General features: G+C 32.9%; 1 protein-coding gene across 1 annotated transcript in view; it reads left to right on the top strand.

The window, feature by feature from the left end:
- Positions 1–10492, top strand: part of LOC150099752 (zwei Ig domain protein zig-8-like) — a 208745-nt gene extending 198253 nt beyond the window's left edge. Inside the window, exons 3-5 of the mRNA XM_090403881.1 lie at positions 8456–8666; positions 8833–9129; positions 10057–10492. Coding sequence (XP_090260007.1) covers positions 8456–8666; positions 8833–9129; positions 10057–10172 — 624 coding nt within the window. The 3' untranslated portion in view covers positions 10173–10492. The remainder of the gene's footprint in view (positions 1–8455; positions 8667–8832; positions 9130–10056) is intronic.
- Positions 10493–12327: the final 1835 nt, after the last annotated feature.

Raw genomic sequence — 12327 nt, 5'->3', positions numbered from 1 at the left:
AAAAGAACGATGTGTTCGAGATAAACATTGTGTCAGAACTTTAATAAACAACTGACATCTATTAGATTTCCTTGTCTATATTGTATTGAACCTATTTGTTGTACGGAGACAAACTAGATCATTTTATTTTAGTAGTAAATTTAATTATACTGTTCAATAAATGCATTTTCGAGAAGTAATGGAACTTAGGAAGCCTTTACTCGTATTCCAACTAAAATAGCACTTTGGGATGCGATCCTAATGTCTAAGTTTGCCAATTAAATTTGCTGCAAAAATAACTATACGAATGTTTAATAATCACACAAAACGAAATGTATGACGTCATGAATTCTGCTTGTCCAATGGAATGTTTCAGTAGCTAAACCATACTCTGGTCCTCTAAGACCAGAGAAGGAGATAGCGGCGAAAGCACATAGGGCAGCACTTAAAGCTCTCGTGGGGGCCCTAACAAAAAATTGTTTCAGGCTGAGGGAGAAGTAGTAGAAGCTCCACTATACGATAATTTATATTCATGAAGAGGTAAAAACTGAGTTTATTGTTATTTTATCGAACAACAGAGAGATGGTTCTGAATAAACAAATATTGAATATGTTTGTTCCTGCGTTGTCCGTGCCTGAAATTTTTGCGTTTAGATAATATTAATTTGAAACAGAAGAAATCATTCTACTGGATGTAAAATTTATTGAAAATTTATAATCTAAAACAAACCAAACGTGGATCATGAAATACACAGTGAATACCAACTAAATTTCCGAAGCAATGTTAAAAGAATCACTAGAGAATTGAGAAGAAGGAATAAAGATTGGAGGTAGACGGATATTTGCAATATGCAGATGACAAGGCATTATCGTAATCTGTTCAACAGATGTTGTAGTCCTCTTTCAGTATTTGATAACGCCTTGATAATGGAATCCTGTATCAATTTCCATCCATCCATTTACTCGTCCGTCCAAGGAAGGGTTGAGTTCCCTCCTAAAACTTCAATAGATGAACTGTGTCTCTCAATGCATATTATTAATATTGACTAGACGTCGATGAATGCAAAGTTTTACTGGCGTATAATGCAGCCTGCTCGCCACTCCTCTGCCGCATCCCGTAAGGGCGGTATTCTTGACTGTAATCCGTGTGTGTTCATGGGACCGGTTTGCCTACTTGTGGGATGAAAAATCCCAGATAAAATAGGGGAAAAAACCCTTCTGCCCACGCCCAAGACCGGCTAATTTGGCTATGGCTGAGGAGGATCCTTAAGTTCCTCCCGTCGTCGACGGGAATCGAACCTAGGACACTCCTTCCCCAGGAGTATCGTTGCAAAGCGCAAGGCCACTAGGCTAACCGCGCGGACCCTGTATCAATTATGGAATGAAAATTAACATAAGAATAACAAAGGTAATGAAAATAGCAAGGAAAGAGGCAAATATGGATATCAGAATAAATTGGGAAAAATTGAATCAAGTAAAGACATTTAAATATCTTGTAAGTGTTATTGATGGAAGATGTAAAAGTGACATAAAAGCAAGAATAGCAATGGAAGAGATGTATTTAATAGGAAATGGAATTTATTCAGGAGTAAAACGGACAGAAACCTAAAGAAAAGACTAATAAAATGTTATCTGTGGAGTGTTGCCCTCTATGCAGCTGAAACTTGGACCTCGAAGAAAGAAGAAATTAAGATTTTGGAAAGCTTTGAGATGTGGATTTGGAGAAGGATGGTAAAAATCAAATTGACAGATAAAATAACTAATGAAGAGGTCTTAAAAAGAGTAGAAGAAGAAAGAAGTCTGTTAAGGAGGATAAAAAGAAGCAAGGGAAACTGGATCGGACATATTCTGAGAGGGGATGGAATCGTCAGAGATGCCATCGAAGGAAAAATAGACGGAAAAAGATCCAGAGGGAGAGTAAGGAAAACAATGCTAGATGACATGCTGAATGGAGACGGTACACAACCTTGAAAGAGAAGGCTCAGACGAGAGTAGAGAGTGGAAGGAAAGTTTTTGCTACTAAGAGAAGAACCTGCTCAATTGCAGAATACTTAAGAAGAAAGAACAACTAAAATTATAACCATTACGATCCGCATTTTGCTTTAACTAGAATGGTATGTACAAAAACACAAAACAAAAATGTTTTACTACAACACTTCTACTATAAATAACTTAATAAAAAAACGTTTCACATTTCGCATATTATAAAAAGTTATATTTGCATCCGCTCACTTTAAATTGAGGGGAGGCTCTGCAGTGTATTGTTTCAGACTCTCATTTGCTTTCTTTTCAATTTCCATATTGCAATCTTTCTCGTTTTCCTCACTGACTCCATTAGCCTATATCTGCTGACTTCTCCATCATTCGGATAATATTTACAGAACTCGAACTGCGTAAGTCTTATCTAAAAGATGCAAATATGTTGGCGTCTAAATCAATAGATGAACTGTGTCTCTCAATGCATATTATTAATATTGACTAGACGTCCATGAATGCAAAGGATACCTGTCTTGTAATTACTCAGAGTTAGTGCGGCTTCAATGTTTGATGCATCATCTTTGCTATTTCCATGTATATTTTAAACATTTCACTTCGTGCAGTAACAGATCAAACATCATTGGAAACATTTGATCCGACTAAGAGTCTTCAAATGTCTCGTTAGTGGAACTGCCCACTGTGGTGCCATCTAGCGGTATTAAGGATATACTATTTATATTTTGTCAGTAACTACCCAATAGCTAATGCAAATGTATTTATTATGATATTTCAGATAATTGGTGATATTTCTGTGGGATTTAATACTTTTAATTGTAAGAAAATAAGCCAACGAATATAGCCAACCGGATGTTTGAAATTCATATTATTTAATAGAACTAAAATCAGAGTAGTTTGACGATTTGTCTCGCAACTGTGAAGAGCTATTCTTTTATATTAAGCTGTCATTTCGTATTTATATATGTTAATATATAGAAGTGAGGTAAAACATCACTATCACGTACTGAGTACAGGAGGTTACATCAAATAGCAATATGTGAAAGGAATATCCATCTTTAGTATTTGGATACAACATTACAGCGCAAGACATGGGAGGCTGTTCCATTACTAATTCCGTAAAAAATCGTAAAGGGAAATAGCCGAGGGAAACGCATTGATACTGGCATGTCTTTAATATAAAATGTAAACAGAAAAACGGAAAAAAATGTACAATTTCTTTAAAAGCATATTCGTACAACCAATATTTAAACAAATTCGAGTGATGTTTGAATAAAAAATATTCAAAAGAATAAAACGTCAAAGGTTAAGTTGACGCATGATCTGTAGTATTTTTACATATTGAATTAAAATGACTACGTACTAATGAAGAATAAACAAGAAAATCCGTTTGGTAGTTCTGTCATTGGTATAGAATACTTAATTACGATCTCCGTGTGTATCCCAATTAAGAGGACTTGCCTCTTAACTTCAACTGAGAACGACTTGACCGGTCTCGTAACGGGTTGAAAAGGTATTTTCTTCCCGGGAAAACAGACAGATATAATGATTTTCGTTGTCTATCCTTGTGTAGTACAAGTTTCGGCATTTTTATGTGTATAATGATAGCAATACGGCGTAGAGTTGACACATATGGCATCATAGCCAACAAACCTGATGGATGCAAGTAGTTCTTAATCTGCTAAGTAGATGTAGCAAAATATACAACCAATTGATTTTGACTTTGGAATATACCGTAAGAATGCAGATACACATGGCTGATTTAAAAGAAATGGACTTATATGCTTCATTAGGGATTCCTGTAGAAACTCGATATTGGGAAACTGCAAATTTATAATAATGACAAAAATGTTGTAAACGCTTTCAATAGAGAATGCCACAATTCGTAGCAGGGACGAAAAGTTTATTTGAGCTTTCATTTTACGGAAGCATTACAGATTAATAAAATAAAACAGTCATGGAATTATAGGTAAGGTGTCAATATTTATCTTTGTATCTTACAAAAAAATCAAGGAGAAAACTTTAGAAATGAAAACAGTTTAAGAAAATATTTTAAATTCTTTCTTTTTTTTATAATGAAATATAGTTAATGTGGCGTAAAATTTCCAACAACACTAGATTCCTATTTTTAGTAGTTATGAGCTTTATTAATGTCGAATTTGCCTGTATTTGAGTGAGATATTTTTAGCCATTTTATAGGCAACTCATCGTTACAGAAACGTTGCAGCTAACATCACTTAATCTGCCATCTAAGAATTATTCAGCTTCCCATTTTAAATATCTTTTGTAAAATGTAGATTTATATGGAAGGCACACAATAATCGCCGCTTACACCTCATTCAATTACAAACTTTATTCCAAGGGTGCAAGTTTCAACAGATAATTAAACACAAATAGCCTATTTAGAATAACTTAAATAGTACAATGAGGCAGAAATTTAAATTCTTAAGACATAAGGAGTTTTTCTTTGTGTATTTTTCCCCTTGTAATACCTTTTTTGAACGACGATTTCACTCTCAGCCTACTGAGAAGTTCTAAAAATTCACTTAATCTTTTTCTCTCTCCCTCTCATTCTTTCTCTCTGTTATTATTACGGACGATTATCTCTAAGAAGCTTGCTCTGTTTCTTGTGCCAGGATAATTTAAAGTGCGCCATATTTTTGTGCTTAATCTAGATTTGCAGGAGAAAGTAATTTCATCTCGTTATTTAATGTATCTTTATTTTTTTTCCCACTTTTAAGAGCATTAAATGTGTCTTTTGTAGTTACTGTTTGAGAATGATTCGCCTTTATTTTATTTACTTTTTTTTTTTTCAAGAGAGTGAACTCATTATACCACAGCTCCTTTATTAACACAATCTGCTCTTAAACTTTTATAAAACTTCCGAAATGTTAACAATCTTTGATGTAACAGAAGGATAACGGAAGTAAATTAATGTTCGTGTTTCACACGTATCTAAAATGAAAATAGAATTTATGCATCGTTTTACTTTGTTGGAAATAATGCGCTCAAATTAATGATAGGCTATTAATAAAACAAATTTCATTGCATTTATATTATAAAATTAAATTAAAACACAAAAATATAATTTATAATTTTAATGGCTGTTTTGGACTAATTTAAAAATAACATGGAATTATATAAAAATTTAAAGATTATTTATTTTATACTAAATATTCTAACGGAATATCTGAAACTGCACACTCATTTACACACACACGTAATGAAAACAATGAAAAGTTTTGATTAATATGACATCGGTCAGCTTTTATTCTTCGCAGGAGAGACTCCGTCAGTGCTTGGAACTCTCTGAATTCCATGCAATAAACGACGACAGGCTTCCGTTTCTCTTTATACACACGTCCCTAGGAATCTGGAGTAGATTTGTATACCAACTGCATCTGTGTTTGGTGCATCGTAGAACACTGCATTGCAAATACCGATAACGCGACCCGAATAGATCAGTGTTTCCATTTTTTTTGTCCATCATCTTTATTTATTACTCTAATTTAATAAATTAAACATAATATACAATAATTTTAACTATATTTAGAGTAAAAATAAAAACATATTTTAAATACTTTGCATAATTTCTAGAAATATATAAAAACACCTTTTTAATTTATCGTATTATTTATTATAAATAATTCACACAAACAAAATTATGTGTTTATTATAGAAGTGGAAGATCCCAAAGTTCTTTTTAGGACTTCCAGGGTAACAAATGGCAATGCTGTAGCCAATGAAGTTTTAACTGAGGCTCGGCTATTGCCGTTACCCAGCCATGACTAGAGCTTTTTAGCTCAATAACACTCCATCCACACAGATTTACTTCATTCAGATGACGGGATAAAGAGTCCAGGACTCAGTCCATCTCCCAGTTTTTTTAAGAACTTTAAGATTAGATTATATGTTTATCTTGACTATGTAAAGCAGTTCCTAATTCTATCTCCATCGAGACAGAATTAGGAACTGCTTATCTGCAACGGTTCCTAAGGAAACTATTTGTCATATCACACAGGGAAGAATTAAAGCTAGCATATATCTGTAGCATCTTTGACTTCATGGCGTTTAAAACTCTGATTTAAATATTATTATTGTCATTTTCGTCTCATTTGATTTTATTCCAAGGTAATGGGGGTTGGTTTGAACAAATTTGGGCTGCAAAGGCCAAGATCGTCCTGAGCCAGTTTTTTCTTTAGGGTTTGATCTCCCGGATCAGGTCTCTCCCAAACGTATTCCCTTATTTTTTATTGGATTTGACGTGTTTTTTTATTTATTTATTGTGTTATACTGGTTTTTACAGTATTTTTAGCGCACCACTCATATTTTTATTTTATTTATTTTTGTTACATTTTTAGTGCGTTTTTTTTTTTTTTTTTTTTTTTTTTTGTTCGTGTTTGAGACTTTTCCTTCAATGAGCGAAGTCAAATGACCGTTTTAGAAATCCGGCGGGTCAAATGTGACATCTTTCTGTCCTTTACTATCTCGTTCTGTTTTTCTTCCTTCTCTACTGAATTTCAGTGCCACTTTTACACTCCAAAGGCTAATGATGAGAGACTTGAACCCACACAAGTCTATTACTTAACTGTTTTCATAGCACAGATTAGTTGTCCTCGTTCGAAAAGGACCATGCCTAGTAATGTTGTTTGCCTTCTAATTTGAGTTATTTGAAGAGAGTTGGTTTAGTCTAGAATTCTTCATATTTTAATTTTATAATGAATTTGAAGTACTTTATTTTCATTCTAGTAACTCCTCACTCGATCTAGCATACTAAAATCTTACGCAATCTTACATCATAATTTACTTTAAATAAATAATGAACAACCAAATGCGTACGTAGAAGATTGAGCACTGGGTAGTTTGATTAGATGTTAATTAATAATTGGTGTATGAAGAAAATAGTTGTTCTTTTAGAGATTATTCTGTTAAAACGGATTTATAAAAGGCATGTAATAAATTTTAAAATATTCTACATAATATATTAGCTACATTAAGATTTAAAGAAGTTACATTCGAAGGTATGCTGAATCATTCATGTCCTGAATATTTCATCCTTTGAAATTTAGATAGGTTTTTGTGTCATCCAAACAGTTGCCTTCGTAATAAGAACACCAGTTATTTTAAAGTAATAAGTTAAAATCTGATCTGAATAATAAGCAGAAAAGAACTTTTTTTTCCCCCTTCCTTTACGCTGATATATAAAATTAATGCTGTTTCGTGAACAGCTTAAAGGATTACTTTGAATTAAGATCGCCTACTCTTCAATATTTGTTGTTGTTGAAAGTCATTCGATGCTATAAAAATCATCTGATGATGCAGAACGTGTTGACATCGAAAGATTCGTGTTTTACAAAGCAAAGAATTGGAGTATAAACGAAAGTATACTGTACTTCCTCTCACACTGTTAGGGGGCGCTATAATCGATTAGAAAACGAGGAATATTTACGTTATTATAGGTATTATTTCTGGGATTTTTTAAAATGTCAAACTCGCTCCAGAAGATTGCAAGCCTATAGATCATTAGTATCGTAGGTGACCAAAGGTTAGATAATTCGGAAAGGGGTGGGTGTAAATAAAATAGTTTCCAAATATTTTCTTACACTGGTCAATGAAATCCTTTCCTTTATGTAGTATATTTTAAGTCTCTGTATTTAAAAAAAAAAAAAAAAAAAAGTGTTATATACGTAGTTTACAAACTACGTATAAATTCAGATGGCGCCATGATCGATTTTAGAATGACCTTAAGAGAGGTTATAAAATACTAGTTTTATAATAGCTTTATTAAAATTTGATATCAAATTTTAATAAAGATTTTAAAAATAAAATTGAGAAGTATTAATAGTACTTCAAAATAATTAGAAAAAAATTAATAGTAAAAAAATTAAAGTAATAAATTAAGAATATATAATTTTACCTTTTATTTATTATCATGATATTATTTAAACAGAGTATTCGTTGAATTGTTTATTTAAATAGGGTTTAAAATCTATCTACCGTAAGATGCGGTGATTAATACCCTTGGAGGGCAATGGATGACAATGCTGTAGCCATCCATTGTAACAATACTGACGCTCGGCTATTGCTGTTACCCCCCTGCCATGAGCTTTAATAATTTAATTTAATAATTTAATTAATAGCTCAATATCACCTTATCCCTACACTGTCCTCTACAGATAACGGGGAAGATGAAAAGCATTCTTGCTTCGCCCCCCTTTAAGCCAGTCCTTATAAGGACTAGTATCGTAAACCAGTCCTTATAAGGACTATTTAAATAGTATTTAGCTGTGTTACACCAAGTAATATAATATAATATTTCTAGCAGGTCTGATAGTTGTGACATTTTTTTCGTTTTACCATTTAGAAGGTTCGAAAATAGTTTAATAATAAAGTTAGTAAAAATGAATGCAATTACTTTTTTTTAAATAATGAATCATTTTTTGTGTATATCAATAAATAATGATCTAAATATAATTTTTTTAAAGGTATCTTGGATCAGACGACAAGATTTTAATGTATTGACAGTGGGATTAGACACATACACTACAGATGACAGGTTTGAAGCCATCCACATGGAACATACAAACGATTGGACGTTAAAAATTAAATACACCCAGCTCAAAGATGCTGGTCTTTATGAGTGCCAAGTGAGCTCCGATCCTAAAATAAGCATTTTCGTTAATCTTAGCGTTGTAGGTGAGTTTTTATTTTATATTATTTGATGACATTTTTAATCTCTTTAAGTAAAATTTTTATATTTAATTAATTTTTAATTATTTATGTTAAAAGTGTCTTACATGTATTTCTAACATATTTTTGAAATTTCTGCTGTCATAATAAACAAGGACTCATTTATTTGTAGTGGCCCATGCCGAGATTCTTGGACCTCATCCATTATTTGTGAAGACAGGAAGCACAATCAACCTTACCTGTGTCATAAGCCGTAGTCCAGAACCTCCTGTTTTTGTGTTTTGGTACCAGAACGATCGCATGATCAATTATGATTCAGCAAGAGGTCATATAAGTGTACAAAAAGTCTCCAATGATTCTGCAGTCAGCAAACTTTATATAACAGACGCTCAGTCAGAAGACACTGGAAATTACACCTGTTGTCCCTCGAACACTGAAGCCACAAGTATATCAGTGCATGTCGTGAATGGTAAGGAGAAATTATAACTGAACCGTGTTACAAAATTGACTGATAATAAGTACGCCTTAATTCTATTGTAAACTTAGAATAGGTTATGATTTTTATTCTCCACGCATTGGATTTGAGGGCTTTAAAATCTGGTCTTAACCAGCAGTGGATAAGTCTCTAAAAACCTTGATTATGTAGAAAGTTTATTTTCAGGCGCAAACTTTGTTTGCTCACACTTGGATAAAGGATTAAACTAAACTTGATTATGTAATTATTTTATCCACCTTCCGTAAAGGAATGTGGGAAGAGGATTGATCTAAATGAAAATTTAGCTGCTAAGAAATCTGTTTTCTCAGTGGTACCATCTAGTGGCGAAAACAAGAAACAATCCCCCTGAACCCAAATGTCAAACATAATTAAAAATTATAGCTTGCATAATTTGAACGTCAGTGTTATGAATCTTAGTTATTAAACTAAGACGTATAGTTCCCATCCTGTCGAAATACTTGGCGGTCATCAAAGCAACCAATCTTTGATGGGGGATGAAGGAAGTAGCGGAAGAATGATTTATATATATTGTAGATGGATGATGCTCGAGGCAGAACAGTACAGGGAGAGCCTCTCCAGTGGATGAGTTACGTTATTTAGACCCAAGGCTAAAGACAGTCGCCTTATGCTATGATAGGCAATTTCTGTAATAATGTTATAGTTTAATATAACTATAAAAGTAAAGTTAACATAATTATATATTTTCCCTGCATAAAAATTATTATAATATCCACAGGCTTCATCTATTGGTTTACTATATTCAAATCTTTACAACCTTTATCCATTTTAACATTGCTAACAATTCCAGCCTAAAATATTTATTGATTTTCTTGTTTAACTGAAGGCATTTATTGGGCAAAGCTGAATTATTACGATATGCTCTTGTTGTTTTTATGTTAGGTGAGAGGCAAGCAGCGATACAACACGATGCCAACATACCCCGATCATCCGCGACGATATTCCAGTCTTCTTACATCATCTTTACTTCTCTATTCCTGTGGGTCCTGCAGAGGTGACACATGACTCCACCCCAGACATCAGCTTCCGTGGTACGTGCTCTTTATCCAGTGGAAAAAGATGTGTGATTTATGGACTCTACACCGTTCCTAGAATGCGATCGGATCCTCGGTTGCTTCTCAAGTGATCGTCCGTTAGCCTACTGCCATGAAGCAGATAAAATGCAAAAACAAACAAAAAATATTGAGGAGAACAATAAATCAAATGTCGGTGCTTGTATTTTATGCTTCATAAGTCGCCTGTAAATACGATCATCGTTCCCTTCTCTTTGTTCGTATTTCTTTTTTCCCCCAGATCACTGTAAAGTTGCTTTTTTTTTGTCCAAGTTGAAATAAACATAACAGGAATCGCATTGGTTGATTGACCAGTTGTAATTTATTGTTATAATATCCTAATGTAACTGTATAATATGGCTAACAATGAAAAAGGTAACTGTTCAACCCTGAACAATTATTTACTAACAATTTGAAGTTATTTAGGTAACGGCGCTAACAATGACCGCGTAAAATATGTTCCAACAATGAGAAATCTAACTCTTCCATTTCCAACAATGGATCGTTATATTTCATGACGCAATATATTTTTAACGACAGAATGTATATTTCACTATATAGAAATATTTGAAATATATAAATAATGAAATGAAGTATATAATGAAAATAAATCTTCGCCAATATCTTTTTCTGCAATTCAATTAAGGCAAATGATATGTTGAACTATCTCTAAAAACCTGGAAGTTATTGATCGAAAACTCAAAGGCGTAAATGGAAAACTCCTCAGCATACGATTCCTTCATGGTTATTAAAATATCATAAGCACGATTTGCATTCAAGATGAGGAAAATAACGACAAAACTTACAAAATATTAAATATTTAATCTCAAATTTCTCTGTAAAATTAATGATTTGTGGTTCCATCTTCAATGCCTACTCTTAGAAATAACTTCGAGTGAAGGAAAATTGGTTCTTCTTCCAAGGAGAAAAGAGAATAATCGATAGAAACATCCTTGTGCAATCAAAGTAAATTTCCCAAGGTTCTGTGCTGCTAACTTGGTCGTAGGAAATGGAATTAAAAATCTCCAATAATTACAAGAAAACGAACTCCCAGTTTTAATGATCTCGTAATGGTCTGAGTATATTTCATTTGTGATACTGTGAGGATGGCTAAGAATAATGTACACATGATATACCGTGTAAAATTATAAAAATATTTCTAAAGAATACTATGGTAAATATAATATTAACTTAAATTATACATTTTTATTGTTTTATTTTGAATTAATATTCTGATAATTGAAATATAACATTCAAAGGAAAATTTAATATTTATATTGAATTTATATAAAATTTTTTTTTAAGACCTACTAAAATTGAGAACATTAATATTGGAGGAGTTTTCAATCCAAGTTGTTGGAAGCAGGAGAAGAGGAAGACCAAGAATTAGATGGGTGGATGGAGTTAAAGAAGCAACTGGAATGTGCTTGGAAATTCTGAAAGATATGGCCAGGGACGGATGACAATGCTGTAGCCAGTGAAGTTCTAATTGAGGCTCCGCTATTGCTTGTTACCCTCCTGCCATGATCAGAGCTTTAATTGCTCAATACCACCTTATCCCTACACTGTCCTCTACAGATAACGGGGAATATGAAAAGCATTCTTGCTTCGCCCCTTTAAGCCAGTCCTTATAAGGACTACTAAAATTGAACATCATTTGCAATGATGAAAACTTAGTTTAGTACTGAAACCCAGATGAAGCCAAAAATAGCATAGATAGATATGATAAAGAAAAAAAAAAACTTTGATCATGATCTTTTCCTAAACGATAAGTGCTACAGTCATTATGAATGCATTTAGGGTCTAGCAGAGTATTATATGATTGTATTATATGCATACAGATGTAACTTCAAGCACGTACAATTCCTGGTACTTGTGATTATACTATGAAACAAAGCTCAAACAGTTTCTCAGTGTGAAGACTGTTCTTTTGAGGAGTGCATTTGAATATAGACGCAACAATGCATTGCTAGGAAGTGACGATTTAATTGCTGTCCATTTTTTTTAAAAGAAAGTTATTGATAACTGTTACTCTTTTAGGAAAATAAAAGAAACTTACAAATATTTCTTTACGAAATTTGAAGCTTTTGCCTTCACAATA

This window comes from Typopeltis vanoorti, chromosome 14, assembly GCF_054136105.1.
Source record: "Typopeltis vanoorti isolate ZY-2024b chromosome 14, IOZ_Tvanoo_1.0, whole genome shotgun sequence".
Classification (NCBI taxonomy): domain Eukaryota; kingdom Metazoa; phylum Arthropoda; class Arachnida; order Uropygi; family Thelyphonidae; genus Typopeltis; species Typopeltis vanoorti.
Note: the sequence above shows the minus strand (reverse complement) of the source record. Positions and strands in the feature narration are given on the sequence as shown.